Below are 17,530 nucleotides of genomic sequence, written 5' to 3'. Positions count from 1 at the left end.
GACTCTGTTAGAGATAACAGTAAAGTATATAACCACAGTTCAAATAATGCAATAATGACTCTAGTTTCTAATCTTTAAACTGAAACAGAATGAAGTTAAGATCCCCTTCCGTCAGCTGATGTCAATATTCTTAGAATACTTACTTGTAATAACAAATGTCAGTTCCCACACGAATCCACCATGGTCTGGCATTTAATGCTTCCTGAACCGAATACATGAGTGGTTGCATACCTTTGACAGAGAGATTTAAAAAAAAAAGAAGAAGAAGAAGAAGAAAAAGAAAAAGAAACAAAGAAAGAAAAAAAAAATTCTTCTCAGAGCTTCTGAGTTAAAAATTAATCATTCCATTATAGAAAGCACCAAATGTTCAGGAAAGCTAAAAGAAAATACATTTCAGTTTTTAGTATATATAAAAAAATATGAGATATTTCTTTACAATCTCCTAAATCAATCAATGATATGCTTTTAATCCCAATTTACCTAAAATCAGATTTCAACTTTAGTGAGAAATCATTAAGCTTTTTTCTATTACCTTTTCTATATTAGATTAAAAATGGTAAGTAAAATGTATTCCTTGGAACAAGTCAAAGAGTCAAAAATATATGAAGAAACCGTATTTGATCATACTTCTAACTCTCCAGGGATCCCCGTCTACACTGAGGTTAAGGGAGAAAATGCCACCAACATGTTAAGATTGTTTTCTTCTTCAAACTTCTCCACACAAATATGTGCTTATAGGAAGGAAAATGTAAAGGGACTATTAGCAAAAACAGGAATAAATATATAGAATATTTTCTTGGGTAGTTTCAGAAATATATTCTACATATAAACTTTAATATTATCCAATTTCATAAAATCGTGCACTAGGCTTCTAACTAGAACTAATGAAATTCATATGTTAAGTTTAGAAATGTTGACAAATTTTACTGAGATCTGATTTGACTTTCCTTATATTCTAACTTAAAGATAGAACCATTTTTTTTTTCATTTTCCTGCTACAGAACCATTTTGTTAAATTTAGCTCTGAGTATTTTAATTAGTGTTTCATAGTCTCTTGGGTTTTGTACATATGTAAATCATATAATTTGTAACTTAAAGTATTTGGCCTCCTCTTTTAGTATTTGTATCAGTCACTTCATTTTCTACTTTTACTGTATTAGAAAAATGATACAACCTTACAAGTGATTCTGCATATAGAAGAGCACAACTCTGTCTTGTTCCTAATTTTAATCAAAATGTTTTACCACTCGATACAATATTTCCCAATTGTTTTTGCATATCAACTGTATCATGTTTAATAAAAAGAGGTAACACTGAATAATCTCTATGTGCCAGACACTGCTCTAAGCATTTTTACATGTGTTAATTCATTAAATACTCACAACAACCCTCTGTGGCAGGTGCTATGATTACTCCCATAAGTGGAGTAGTTTCTTTCATAATTCTTATTACACTTGTTTTAATTTATTTTATCAAATGCCTTTTCAGCATCCACTAATAGACTCACATGGCTTTTCTCCTTTAATCTGTTGACAGAATAAATTATGTTGATAGGTTTCCTATGGCTATCTTTGCACTGCAAGAAAATGCTATTCTTTTACTAGTATATAATTATATTAGCTAAAATCTTATTTAGAATTTTTGTATCTAGGGGTGCCTGGGTGGCTCAGGCAGTTAAGTGTCCGACTTTGGCTGAGGCATGATCTCAGTGTTCATGGGTTCAAGCCCCACTTCGAGTTCTATGCAAGCATCTCAGAACCTGAAACCTGGTTCGGATTCTGTGGCTCTCTTTTTCTCTGCCCCTCCCATGCTCACACACTGTCTCTCTCAAAAATAAATAAACATTTATTTTATTTTTTTTTTTTAAACATCATTCCTATTTTTTTTTTTAACGTTTATTTATTTTTTTGGGACAGAGAGAGACAGAGCATGAATGGGGGAGGGGCAGAGAGAGAGGGAGACACAGAATCAGAAACAGGGTCCAGGCTCTGAGCCATCAGCCCAGAGCCCGACGCGGGGCTCGAACTCACGGACCGCGAGATCGTGACCTGGCTGAAGTCGGACGCTTAACCGACTGTGCCACCCAGGCGCCCCAATAAATAAACATTTAAAAAAAATAGAATTTGTGTATCTAAAAACTGGTCTTTTTAAAAATTACCTTTACGAAGTATCAGTAGAAGACTATACTAGCTTCAGAAAAATATACTGAGAAGCTATCCATTATTGATTGGAATAAACAGCAATACAATCTATTCTTTAAAAGGTAAATATAATTCAGCTGAAATGCCATCTCGATAAGGTGACTAATACTTTTTAAATTTCCTTTTAAAAAGCTATAGTCTGTTCAGACTCTCTACTTTTTTTAAAGTTTATTTTGAGAGACAGTGCACAAGCGTGCAAGCAGGAAAGGGGCAGAGAAAGAAGGAGAGACAGGATCCCAAGCAGGCTCCACACTCTTATCCCAGGAACCTTGAGATATGACCTGAGCTGAAATCAAAAAGTCAGACACTTAACCGACTGAGCCACCCAGATAACCCCAGAATCTCTACTTATTACTCAATTCTGGCATATTTTATTTTATTTCTATCATTATTTTCAGCATTTAAAAAAATTCATTCTCTTCCTTTTGGTTTATTTTCTTGTTTTTCTACTATCTTGAGTACTTAGTTCACTTACTTTCAGTCTTTTTTATTATAAATAATGCAAGTTATTAAATGCTTTCCTGCCAGCTCCCAGCTTAGCTATGTCACGTAAGTCTATAAAGTGTCCTCTTTTGAAGGACTTTCTACGTCAGAGTTGTTCAATTGAACTTCCTACCAGAACGGAAATGTTCTATACCTGCAACATCCAAGTTGGCAGTGGCCTGCCACACGTGGCTAGTAAGGGCAGGAGATGAGCCCAGTACCACCAAAAAGTAGAATTTTTAATTTTAAATTAACTCAACTTAGCCACATGTGTGTGCTAGTCACTACCATACTGGACAGCATGGTTCTACAGGATTTGTAACACCAATTTTAAATTTCAGAGGGTTTTTTTTTTGTTTTTGTTTTTTTAAGGAAGAACTTTACATCTCCAAGTACCCATTTTTTGTTCAACATTTTGTTGATTTCCATTAGTATTTTAAATCACAATGAAATCTGTAAAATCTCTGAGCTTTTTAGTCACCCATAAGTTTTGTCTGTAACAAAAAAAGTTAAAAAACTTTAAATGTTTCATGAACATAAGGAAGATACCTTCTTGTGCTCCTTCTATAAAGCAGACCTTTTAAGGTGAAAAACAACAGTACTTACATCCAGATTCCGTAAACATAGCTCATTGCACAGCCAAAGCGCATTACCCACACACTCCCAAATAAAGTATTTCCAGGGTCTAGTTCAAATGGATTCTTTCATACACTTCATCAAACACTCCAACTCATGTGACATTCTATGTCACTCACATTTGTAATGTGACTTTTTTGCAGTTCTTCTGTTTTATCCTTCCGCTGGAGAAGATACACAGGCCTTCTGCCCCATGTCCCTAACATGTCTCAGTTTCATAATCATACTATGTCACACTATTTCTTGAAACCCATTTCAATTTTTTTAAGGCATAAGTCCAGGATCCCACCAACTTCCAGTTCTAACATGGATGAGATGCTTTCCCGAAATGCTCCTCAACTTTCCTCCTGTTAACACTGGAATCCCAGATTAGCTCCACCATTTCTCCCACTTCCCATCTTACATCTCACTCTGTTGGCTGCAACACATCTTCAAATATGTTCTCAAACTGGAATCCCAATGAATCCCAAAATCAAGCTTGTTGACTACATTATTCAAATTTTCTGTATTGTTATTTGTGTTTTGTCTTCTTGATATGTTAAATTCTGAAAGCGGTATTTTAAATTCTCACAACGACTGTCTTCTAATTAAGTTGTATTTCTTGGAGCTTTTGTTCAATCTCTACAAATGCTCTGTGGTTATGGTCCTTGCTGTGCTGTATAAAGGTTTGTGTTCTGCACAGCAAAAGAAATCATCGACAAAATGAAAATGCAACCTACTAAGTGGAAGAAAACACGTGCAAATCATGTATTTGATAAGCGGTTAATATCTAAAATATATAAAGAACTCCTACAACTCAATAGAAAAAAATAACAATCTGATTAAAAAATGGACAGCCATTAAATAGAAGGAAATCTTGCCATCTGCAATAACATGGATGGACCTTGAGGGCATCATGTTAAGTGAACTAAGTCAGACAAAGACAAATACCAAAATACCATATGATCTCACATGTAGAACCTAAAAAAAAAAAAAAAAAATCTCATAGAAACAGAGAACAGATTGGTAAGGCAAGAATAAAAGTGGGGGTGGGCAAAATGGGTGAAAGTGGTCAAAAGGTAAAAACTGCCAGTTATAAAATAAGTAAGTCCTGGGGATGTAATGTACAGCATAGGGACTATAGTTAATATATAAATACTATATTTCATACCTGAAAGTTGCTAAGACAGTAGCTCTTAAACATTCTCATCTCAAGAAAAACAAATTTATAACTATGTGGCAATAGATGTTAACTAAACTTCTCAAAGGGATCATTTCACAATATATATCAATATTGAAGCATTAGGTTATACATTTGAAATTAATAGGTTATATGTTAATTATACCTCAATTTAAAAAATGTTTGTAATTATTCTACATCTTCAAGAACTGCAACTTATAAATACACAGTATCTATGTAGTGCTTTTGATCTGATTTTTTCTTTGTCTGGATGGGAATGTAAATTGGTGACACCTTTACAGACAACAGGCATAAAGGCCCTTCAAAAATTAAAAATGTAAATACCATATGACCTGGCAATTCCACTTCTGGCATTAATATTACCACTTTTGCTATATTTTATTTGCATTTTCCTAGTTTATCTCTGCCCAATCATTCATTTTCAACTTTTCTTTGTCATTTAATTAATACCCTCCTCACCCCCACCACTGTGTAACTTTTTTAGGACATTTCAACTCATAATTAGTGATGACAGACATACATTTCATGTCATTCCTTCCATCTTATTTTCTTTCTACTATTTCATGGGTTTTCTTCTTCTTCTTCTTTGCTTTCTTATTATTACTGGCTTGGTTGATTTCTCCACATTTTTTTCTCCATTATTGGAAGCTTTCTGTTGTACTCTTCAATTCACTTCCCATCCTCATCGTTATGATTAATTGGTATTTCTCTGATACTGTATCAATAACTAAGCAATCCCATAAAGATAAGTTAACCTTCACGTCTCCCATATCACCCCCTTTAGAACATTTTTACTTTTGACAGATTATATAAATTTCAAGACTTCTACCTTGAGATCTTTTTCCTCATTTATTTTTCTCACAGAGGGTTCAGGGAGAATATAATGCTGAATTCTACATACACAAAGTGTATGGCAGTGACAAACAAATGACACACTTCGCAAAAGACATTTGGCTGTCCTCTAGCTTCCTGTGCCACCGATGAGAAGTCCGACACTAATCCACCTTTCTCACGTGCAGAACAACACAGTGATTAAGAGCATGCAGTCTGCAACCAGACTACCTGGATTTGAATTCCAACTTCACCACCTACCAGAGGCGTGATCCTGGGCAGATTACTAAAGCACTGATGCCCTCTTTTTCTCTTATGTAAAATGGATTCTGTTGTATGGATTAAGAGTACCACATGTGTTAGCACTTAGAACAAGGCCCAGCACACGGTAAATACTCAATAAACGTTCGCTGCTGTAATACTATCATTATTTATGTAACCAGTTCTTTTAAAGTGGAAGTATGTTAAGATTTTCTCTTTACATTTGAAACTCAAGTATTTCACTGGTACATACAACAGATTCCTATCTTCTTTATTTCTTCCTAGGAATCACTGAGCCATTTTAATCTGAAACTTCAAACTCCCCCAGGGGCTCCTAGGTGGCTCAGTGGGTTAAGCGTCAGACTGTTGATTTTGGTTCAGGTCAAGATCCAAGGTCATGGGATCTATGCGTGGAACATGCTTAAGATTCTCTCTCTCAGGGCACCTGGGTGGCTCGGTTAAGTGTCCAACTCTTGATTTCGGCTCAGGTCATGATCTCCAGATTCAAGTCCCATATGGGGCTCTGTACTGACAACGCGGAGCCCGCTTGGGATTCTGTCTCCTGTCTCCTTCTCTCTCTGCCCTTCCCCCACTAGCGCTCACTCATGCGTGCTCTATCTCTCAAAATAAAAATAATGACTCTATCTCCTCTGTCCCTCTCCCCAGCTCACCCTCTCTTTCTAAAAAGAAAAAAAAAAGCAGGGGGCGGGGGGGGAAGAAACTTCAAACTCCTCCAGACACACAAAACTCATAATAACGGTTGACTACAGTAAGGTTCCAGCTGAAGTCAAGGGCACACTAGATTTATTGAAGTGTTCTAATTTTATAAAAGACAATGTATTCTACTACTTTTTAAATGATAGTTAATTATGATCACAATGGAAGAGTGACATTTTAAAATTCCAACTATCATAAAAACCATTTGAACCAAAGAGGTTGTCCTACTAAGAATCAATCAAATGAGGTAACTCAGACTGAATATACCACAATCTACTCGACCTGACATTTTGGCTATATCTGAGTAATTGATATGGTCATTAGCCAAAGGATAAACCTTTATATACATAAAAAATATGCCAAGAACTGTCAATCTTGTCACTTGAATACAGACCACCAAAATATTAAATTGCCATGGTGAAGGCAAAATCCAATGGCAGTGGCTTCTAACAATATCTAAGTAAAAGCCAAAGTCACATTGAGTAGATGCTAAATGACAAGTACAGATACAAAAAAAGACAAGGTGTTTTAGTCCCTATTCATCAAATGTATGATGAACCACATATTCATGAAATTTTCAAGTTGAAGCTAATACCCTCATTTAACAAGGAAGGGGGACAAAAAAAGTTTAAAATGGAACTTGAATAACCTACAGCCACCTATTACAAGTTGCATACGTTATCTGGACTGAGTGACTCTATGGAGAAAAAAATGCATGCTTATCATATGGCTAGTACAACAACAGAGATTTATACTAAAAATAGGAAGATCAGATTGTTGGTCTAGGAGATAATGGTAGCCACTTGAGTCTGCATCCCTACACACATCCTTACCACCAAAAAGTAAATAAATAAATTCAACAAGCAGCACAAATAAAACCCAGGCTTTCATCATTACTAGAAGACAGAATATAAAAACTTTAAATCACCTGTTAAAAATGGGCAAAGATACACCAGGCAAATGGAAACAAAGTAGGAGTTGAAATCCTGAGATCAAAGTAGATTTCAGGCCAAAAAATAATAAATGAGACAAAGAAGGAACTTTATAAAGTGATCATTCACAGTAAAATATAATAATAACCAATATCTATGTACCAGATAAGACCAATCTCCTAAGTAAAGCAGAAATTACAGAATACAGAAGACAGAAACATACTATCGATAGTAGACTAACACATCACTCTAGGTACACCACAAACCAAATGAACAAAAATGAAGAAATGTATACAGAAGATCTAAAGAACATAATGAGGCAAATCTTAAATACGGAACACTGTATCCTTATATATACACAGAATATATATACCTTCTTTTAAGAGCACGTGAGATAGTCACAAAAAATGATCACATATTAGATCAAAAGGAAATGTCAGAAGTTCCATAAAAGAGAAATACTAACCAACAAAATTGTTTAACCACCATGTAATAAAACTAGAAACTAAAAATAAAATTAACACTTGGGGCACCTGGATGGCTCAGTCAGTTAAGCATCTGATTTTTGATACAGGCTCAAGTCATGGTCTCACTGTTGTGAAATCAAGACCCGAGTCGGGCTCCACACTCGAGCCTGCTGGGGATTCTTTGTCCCTCTCACTCTGTCCCTCCCCCATTCACATGTGGGCACTCTCTCTCTCTCTCAAAATAAATGAATAAACATTAAAAAATAATACTAATAAAACAAAATGAACACAAACAGGAAGGACACACATGCGGGGGGGGGTAGGAAGAAAGGCTGAATGAAGTGAGGAGGACATCTGCCCAAAAAGGCAGCAGAAAGATTGTAACATACACTGGAACTGATCAGGATTAAATATATTAAGGATAAGGGAAGTTCACATTCTCCACGTTGAAGGACGTTGTAAATATAGGTTTAAAAAAAAAACACAGAATAAAGCCTGTGGAATTGAAGGTATCAGTGTGACCTCATAGAGACTGTGTGGGGGTGTATACACATAACACATACACACAAACATAAACATATATATACATATAGAGAAACCACTACAAACGAAAATTTCTATATAAGTACTTATACACACATACAGTCCTCAGCTCTGTCTACTAAGAGGTAAAATAACAATGTACACACTATGCACACAGACCTTGGTTTTTAAGTACCATTCACCACTAAAACAAGCCGGGGCTCTTCCAAGAAATGATTGATACCAGGCTGGGGCAGGAAAAGGCAAGATGCGCCTTGGATATGTATGCCGAAAAAAGCAAGGATGCCCATACAGAATGATAGGGATGTGTCAAAAGGACACCGAAGCCAGTATGAAAAGGATCCCACTGGCCAAACATTGGGCAATTTGAGCATAAAAATAAATAATGAGAGAAACAAATTACAACCTACTAAGTAAAACAGGAACCCAATCTGGGTTTATATTAACATAGTAAAATCTGATGAGGAAAAGATATTTACATAGTTTCAAAGTACTTCCACCTAAAATACTTTATTAATTATAAAGAGAAAAAGGGTAACTTTATAGTGGAAAGGCTAGCAGACTCCAACTTAATCAAGTGATAAAATTATTATTATCAGTAATGGGACAAACAAAATCTGGGATGTCACCAGAGTACAACATCACTTCTATAATATTCCTGCCAAAGATACCTAACTTGAATGGAGTCACGAGGAACAAGAGACAACTCCAAGTCGAGAACTACTCTACAGAATAGGAGTTCTGTAATTTTCAAAAGTGTCAGGTCATATATGTTAAGGCCTATAAAACTGTTCCTGACTTAAAGAGTGTAGAACTTGACAACTAAATACACATGGTTTGAGCAGAATTCTCTTGCTATTATAAGGATATTATTGAGAAAATGGGTGAAACTCAAATGAAGAGTCTATGGATTAGACAAGATTCACAAATCAATTATTTCCTGACGTTGGTGGTTATATATATATATATATTTAAAAAATGCCACTGTTTATAGAAAATATACTAAAAGTATTCTAGGGTGATGAGGTATGATTTCAGATCCTCAACATCTGGAGTCAGGGTGTAACTTTTCCGTGAATTTGAAATTATTTCAAAATAAAATATTTAGAAATAGTTGATCTTATATTAAACTAGAATCTTCTTGACATATATTTTGTGCATGTTCATTTTATGTTCCTAATGGGATCTTCATAGTTCATCCATCCATTGCCTCATTCATTTAACAAATGTTTACTAAACATCTGTTAAACGCCATAGTGTAAACATGGCAGTCAGCAACAGTGACACTGTCCCTGATCAGATGGAATGTATAAACAAGGGGGAGGGGGCAGGAAAGAGATTAATAAGCTACACTTATAAACAACATAAAACTGTTATGAGCACTCCAAAGGGAAAAATTACAAGGAACATTTATCCAGGAGATTCATCCAGCCTGAGGAGTCAGGGAATACTTCCTTAGTCAAGAGATAGCTCAGCTCAACTTCCAAGTATGGAATTAACTAACGAGGGCAAGGTGGGAATGCTACAGACTAGACTCTAAAATGCTATTCTGCTGATTCCACACATGTTCAATTTACGTAAGGAGGTGGTTAAAAATCTTCATGTATCTGGGAGACATGGCTAAGGGGAGGAGCAGGGAGAAGGAAGGGTTAGGGGGTAGGATGAGAAAAAGAGTGCAGAAGTGCCAGGGAGGGAGCTTGCCAAGGAAAGTTCCAAGTTACTAAAATGCAAGACTGCCATCTAGTGGTAATTTGAGCAAACCCCTTTCAAGTAATGGGGGGTGTGTGGAGAGAGAAATGGATTACAACAGATGTGACATTATTATACAGTGATATAAATTCTCAAATAAAATTCACAAATAAGATCATTCACTTGTGAGAAAACTAACAGAATCACCTAAAATATCCCCAGGAAAAGGGCAATTTAAGAAACAAAAACAATAGTAATTCTGCCCCTTTTGGGGGCACTATCAAAGAATAAGCCATCTTTGGACATATTTGCTTAGAACCCAACACTAAAACCCCAAACCAATCAAAAAAAAAAAGATGTCCCAATCAAAAAAAAGAAAAGAAATAAAATTAATTAAAACTAATATTACTTCTGAATTTCAGTCATGGATGGCAATTAAACAAATCCTTTCAGCTGAACAAGATTCTACTGCAAATATTTTGTCATCAGTACCATCCCTGGAGTGAATTCAAAATTCAACCCGATGACAACATCAACTACATAGCTAGTTGCAATTTCTTAAACTGCTGAATTCCAGCTTACTAAAATATTAGTCCCTTCTTTCTACTGATGTTAAGACAAACCAAGATTTCCTTTATGTTGTACTAAACAAACCTAACAGAGTTTCACTTAAAAAAATTATATCTGCCTAAGAGCTCATTTCACAGCTATAACCAACTTCCTAGTTAAATACTTACAAGTATATGGCAATAAAAAGAAATCACAAGAGACCACTTCTTGTCAGAATTTGGGAGAAATCTCTACTAAACTTAAGGCAGATGGAACAGGACTGAGAAAATCCAATGCAGAATATGCCTCATGCTCTATTTTTTTTTTTATTTTTTTTTTCAACGTTTATTTATTTTTGGGACAGAGAGAGACAGAGCATGAACGGGGGAGGGGCAGAGAGAGAGGGAGACACAGAATCGGAAACAGGCTCCAGGCGCTGAGCCATCAGCCCAGAGCCTGACGCGGGGCTCGAACTCACGGACCGCGAGATCATGACCTGGCTGAAGTCGGACGCTCAACCGACTGCGCCACCCAGGCGCCCCGCTCTATTTTTTTTTATATACATATTTTGGATTTCCACAATGAAACAAGTGTTGGACTACACCTTAAAGAGAGAACAATCAAGAAGCACAAAAATAGCGTAAAAATCTAAATGTATGAATTACAAAAAGAATTTTAAGTTAAAAGCATGTTAAAGACAAGGGTCAAACAATAAAATGCAACCTCTATTTATAAGAAACAAAGATGTATCAAGCAAATTTAAACCAAAACATTGTAAAAATAGAATTCAAGGTTAAATATACTTAAGTATGACTATTTTATACTGTTCAATGGTATATACAAAATAAATATGGAAAAGTTATAAACTATGTGCCAAATAATGCTGCTTAAACAGAAAAAAATATATATGTTTTCGTAAATGAGGACTGGACAGAAGCACAACAGAACTGAAAGAAAATTTTTTTAAGTCTTAGACAGATAGGGTAAAAAATAAATAAGGACACCAAAAGCTGAATAAATGGATTTATAACACTAAACTAACAATGTATATGAAATTATGCTTCCAGCAGAGAATATATATTATTTTCCAAGCACCCATGAAAACAAAAACTGACCAGATAGGAAGCTTAAAAAACTGTTCCAAATCGTAAATTTTATATGTATGTGAACAAGATTCATTAAAATTTGAAAGTAATGAAAAAAATTTTAATCAAAATAATCTAACCAACCACGAATATAACAAATGTCTTCCGAAATAATTCTTGCATCAAAAAGGATACCAACACTACATACAATTAGAGGCAACCTACAAAATAACAAGGAGTCTTAATATTAAAATCCAGAGGGGAAGGGGATACAAAATAAGTTATAATTAAGAGCAAATTCAAGCCCTAAATGCTTGATCATCAAACAAAAATAAATTTAGGTAAACAAATTAGAAGCTAAAAAGAAGAAAAAAATCAAACTGTAGAGAGGAAAAGAGAAAAGTTAATTTTAAAACTTTTAAAGGAAATAAGGAATAAAACCAAGAGCTAGGTTTTTAAAACACTAAATTATGTTTTAAGCACACACGCAAGGGAACAAAGCAAGAGAACAGGCAGCACGCACAGTGCAGACATCATACAGAAATCCCTGCTAGTGAATTCTGAAAATCTAAATGTCATTTATATAATAAAATGTAAATCATCACGATTGCCACAATAAGAAATAGAAAACTAGACTACACCAAGTCACGGAAATCTGAAGAAGTTATCCAGACTCTCCTCCCACCCAAAAAGGAATACGCAGACAGTTCTAGAGGTGCGTTCTTTCCGAATTTCACGAAGACATGTATATGCTATTTAAGCTGTTCCAGAACACAGGGTGGGGAAATAAAAGCTTTTTTATTTAAGTGTTCAAAGTTAGCATCAGCTTGTTTGCAAAACTGGCCAAAAACAACCCTCCAAAAAAGAAACGGACTTGTCTAACTTACAACCAATGATGTAAAGCCTTTAAACAAAATACTAACAAATCAAAAATAGTTGTATATTAAAAGATTAACTCCCATGGCAAAGTGGATTTATTTCTGAAACCCAAGGATGATTTGATATTAGAAATATTATTAATACAATACAGCACATTAATAGCTCATATTATATGGTCACATAACATTAATAAACGCAAAAATAAAATACTTTCAGTTTTTAAATCTTAGTAAAAGTAGAAATTTTTTTTTTAATTTTTTTTTAACGTTTATTTATTTTTTTGGGACAGAGAGAGACAGAGCATGAACGGGGGAGGGGCAGAGAGAGAGGGAGACACAGAATCAGAAACAGGGTCCAGGCTCTGAGCCATCAGCCCAGAGCCCGACGCGGGGCTCGAACTCACGGACCGCGAGATCGTCACCTGGCTGAAGTCGGACGCTTAACCGACTGCGCCACCCAGGCGCCCCTAGAAATTTTTTTTTAAAAATTTGCTTTTATTTTTGAGCGACAGAGAGCATGAGCAGGGGAGGGGCAGAGAGAGAGGGAGACACAGAATCTGAAGGAAGCTCTAGGCTCTGAGCTGTCAGCACAGAGCTGGACATGGGGCTCGAACCCACAAACCGCGAGATCATGACCTGAACCGAAGTCGGACACTTAACCAACTGAGCCATCCAGGCGCCCCAAACTAGAAATTCTTTACTATGAGAAAGAATCTGTACCTCAAAAAAAGAGCTAGGGTATTTAATGTAAATACTAGCAGCATTCACATTAGAGTCAAAACAAGGATGCCCAATGTCTCCTTTTTATTGTAAACATTCTCAAAATTATATCCAGCAGCTACAAAACAATGAAAGATACACAATATAACTACAGATAAGGAAAAATTCTAAGGACATAGCAAGAAAATCCGCAGTATCAATTCACAAACTATGAAAACTAGTAAGAACGTTCAGTAAAGAGGTCAATTTTCAAGTGAACATATAAAACTTGACAGCTTTCTTAATTATAAATAACAAACCTGAAAATGTTTGAAAGTACTCTTTCAAAATAGACACCAAAAGAAAATACATAAAATACTTAAGAATGGAAGTAAATAAAAATGAACAAAACTAACAAAAAGAAAACTAAATAGCGGCACCTAGGTGGCTCAGTCAGTTAAGCATCCACCTCTTGATTTCAGCTCAAGTCATGATATCACAGTTCATGTTTTTGAACCCTCCCTCTGCTATCAGCGCAGAGCCTGCTTGGGATTCTCTCTCTCTCTCTCTCTCTCTCTCTCTCTCTCTCTCTCAAGAAATAAAAATAAACTTAAAAAATTATTTAAAAAAAACTAAACTTAAGTGAGGGCAGAAGAAAATGAATAAACAAAACTATACACCATGTTCCTAAGCAGTGAGACTTAATATAAAAAATTCAATTTCTCTCAGATTATTCTATGAGTTTAATGTAATTGAAATCTTCTGGCACTTAATAAAACTATTCTGAATAATATTTAGAATAAACAATTCTGGAAAAATAGGTAGAAAAATTCAATTGTTTTTGAAAAAGACTACAGGATGTTAAGCTGTATTATAAAGTCAGTTACACAGCAAAGGATGTTACACTAGACAGAAAGGTCAGGATCATTAAAATCAAGTGGTACCAGAGCAACAAACAGCTTTCCCCCAAAATGCTAGTCCATAGCTTCTGAGAACTGTATTGTTTCAAACCAGAGGGGACAAATAATATGACTAGGAGGTCAGAGTAATTCAACCCAGATTCAAAAAGTTAGGAACTAGGAGCAAGCCAGAGTGATATCTTACCAACCAGCTTCCAATCTGTGTTTGCTAACCAGAGCATTTTCTTTTCTTTTTTAATATTTATTTTTGAGAGAGAGAGAGAGAGACAGAATGCAAGCAAGGGAGGGGCAGAGAGAAGGAGACACAGAATCCAAAGCAGGCTCAAGGCTCTGAGCAGTCAGCACAAAGCCTGACACAGGGCTTGAACTCATGAACCACAAGATCATAACCTGAGCCGAAGTCGGATGCTTAACCAACTGAGCCACCCAGGCGCCCCATAACCAGAGCATTTTCTATACGAGCTACCACAGAGCAGCCATTCACAATGTCTTCTAAGTGATGTTTCCTCTCCATTTTTTACTAGTGGGTCAGGAACAGAGTTGCAAATGAGGCATAAATGTAAACATTTAACAAATAACTCAATTTATCAACACCATTTTAAATCTCTTTGGAGAAAGAATGGGTTCAGTTGTAGCTGCTTAACTACTAACAATAGGATTAAGTTAGACCCCAAATTCACAGAATTTACCAAAATACATCCTGGATGAAGTTAAATATAAACACCAAAAGCATATTATCAAATGCACTTCAAAAAGGTTGACCTAATTTAACACTCCTACCAGCACAATAAGTATCCTTTTCCCTAGTTTTCAGCAACATCTGTTCATTTGCTTTGAGAAATTCTACTTAGAGAAATTTATGGCAAAGCAATAATCGTAAACATACACAAAAGCAAATAAGTAAGGGTATCAACAGCACAGCTTATAATTTTGAAATGTTGAAAAAGACTTAATAAAATCCCGAACTGTACATTACTCAATAGAATATTATATAAACATTAGTAATGATGTCACTGAAAATACTGAATGGCATGAGAATAGTTTCGGGTGAGTTTTCATACTCTAACCCCAATCTATGAAAGGATAAAATTTCATTTTAAAATTATGTGAATGTAAGTCTGAGGATTACAAAATGCTAATTAGTGGATTTTCTCCCCTTCTTACATTCTTCTCTAAACAATTTTTAATTTACCAAATCCCCACATTAAAGATCCACTGCTTGATTATCAGAAAAATAAACATATTTACAGCTGGCAGACAGAGGAATTCCACTTCTGTAGATTTGTAACTAAATAATTATACACACAAATATTTTGTACAATAATGTTGATCTCAGCATTATTTAAAATAGAAAATAATTAGAAGCAGCTTAAATGTACAACAGAAAAAGGTTTGGATAAATAAGTTATAGTACCTCTTGTAGGATGTCCATTATACTCTGTTTTGGAGAAATATTTCATGACCAGAAAAAAATGTTAACAATATAATGTTTGGTTAACATACAGACTATGAAACTGCATGGGATACAGGCTTATTTTTTTTTTCAGGCTTATTTTTTAAAATAAATACAGAATTATGTAGATGTAGAAATCATATATTGCCATATAAAAAAGGCTGGAAGGACACAACAATATTAAAGTGGCTATCTCTGGATGATGCACTGTGGATGGTTTTAATTTTCTTAACACCATTCTGTTACCCAAATTCTCTATAAAGTGAGTTTGGAAAGTGTGATAGACATACAAAAATACCCAAAGGGCAAGGGCTAAGAAGCAGGGGAAATTTTAAAGTAAAGCAGCCATCTGTCCCATTGTTTTGATTTGGTTTCAGTTTGCAAGTTTCAGTTTATTTATTTTAAACTTAAAATGATACTAAAGGAAGACATTATTTTATCACATGGAAGTACTGATTTAAAAATAAAAATAGGGGCCCCTGGGTGGCTCAGTCGGTTAAACAGCCGACTTCGGTTCAGGTCATGATCTCACGGTTCGTGGGTTTGAGCCCCATGTCGGACTCCGTGCGTCACGACAGCTCAGAGCCTGGAGCCTACTTCAGATTCTGTCTCCCTCTCTACCCCTCCCCGGCTGGCAGTCTGGCTGTCTCTCTCTCTCTCTCTCAAAAATAAAAATTAACATTAAAAACATTTTGTAATTAAAAAAAATAGAGAAGCACTGCTCTACAATGTAAGTTTTAATTTTTAAAATTAAAATTATAATAAAGTTTAAAGTAGTAAGAGTACTATTTTATAAAAGTGAATAAATGAATGTAGTTGTAAAGATGTCATCCACCTGCAGGCACTACAATTTGAAAATTATACTGGCTATCATTTTAGGAATAAATAGGCTTTTATATTTATATACTCTTAAGGAGCACCCAAAATACAAACATACTTCCACTTAAGTAACTGTCCTTTCCTCCTCTAAAATATTATGTCAGCACTATACTTACAAGTTAAATAAGGAAAACATGAAATTCTTTCATTTTTTACTATTATTCTGAATGAGTTTCAAATAAGGTAATTTTTTTAATTATATGAAGGTTTTAAGATCAAAAATAGGTCAATATTATTTTCTAAGAAATACAACATTCAATGATTACTAGTTAGGCCCCAAAATCACAAAAATAAAGAATGTGAAATAGATTTTATCAAGAATATTCACATCACTATTCATGCAAAATATAAGCACTGACTCCTTGGTCAAAATATATTTAAAATGCACTATTTAAAATTAGATGACTTAAAACGTTTAAAAACTTTAAATAATTTTATAACTAACCTAGATATTATGCTACATAATCTTCCTTTCATTATTGCATTAAATTAGTGAATCTGATTAAAGCTTTTATCCCAAACATGTAATCATCTAGAGTGTAAAATTTCCTATTTCCCACATAAATAATGACAAATGAGAACAGCCTCTTCAACTCTTGAAAACTCTAATTCTTAGAAACGCCCCTTAAAAAGCACCATCATATTCATGCCTTTAACAACTTTAATACTTTTGCTAGTGTGCTCTACACACACTAGAGTTTTTAAAAAATTGTTTCATGAGAAAAACAGTAGAGAAAACCAATGAAACAAAAAGCTGGTTCTTTGAAAAGGTCAGTAAAATTGACAAAGGTCAATAGAGCTGACAATTCTAGCAGGATTGACAAAGGAAAACAAAGAGAAAACACAAATTACTAGTACCAGAAATGAAGCAGGGGTGTCACAACGGACCCTGCAGACCTCAAGAGGACAGAAAGGGAATACTGTGACCAACTCTACACAGACATTTGACAATTCAGAAGAAATGGATCAATTCCTAAAAGGCACAAACTACCACATACCACAACTCACTCAGTAGAAAATAATCTGAATAGCCCTACAACTATTAAATTTAATTTGTAACTTAAAGACTATCAAAAGGGGCATCCAGGTGGCTCGGTCGGTTGAGTGTCAGACTTCAGCTCAGTTCA

General features: G+C 35.0%; 1 protein-coding gene across 4 annotated transcripts in view; it reads right to left on the bottom strand.

Annotated features, from left to right (window-relative positions):
• AGTPBP1 (ATP/GTP binding carboxypeptidase 1) overlaps positions 1-17,530 on the bottom strand; it is a 167,430-nt gene that overhangs the window by 33,942 nt on the left and 115,958 nt on the right. For all 4 annotated transcript variants that reach the window (XM_040450284.1, XM_040450283.1, XM_040450281.1 and 1 more), the window contains exon 18: positions 144-231. In XM_040450284.1, the coding sequence (XP_040306218.1) occupies positions 144-231 (88 nt within the window). The remainder of the gene's footprint in view (positions 1-143; positions 232-17,530) is intronic.

Source organism: Herpailurus yagouaroundi, unplaced genomic scaffold (genome assembly GCF_014898765.1).
Source record: "Herpailurus yagouaroundi ecotype Mexico unplaced genomic scaffold, PumYag 201, whole genome shotgun sequence".
Classification (NCBI taxonomy): Eukaryota; Metazoa; Chordata; class Mammalia; order Carnivora; family Felidae; genus Herpailurus; species Herpailurus yagouaroundi.
The sequence above is the reverse complement of the archived record's forward strand: the minus strand, read 5'-3'. Positions and strand labels throughout refer to the sequence as shown.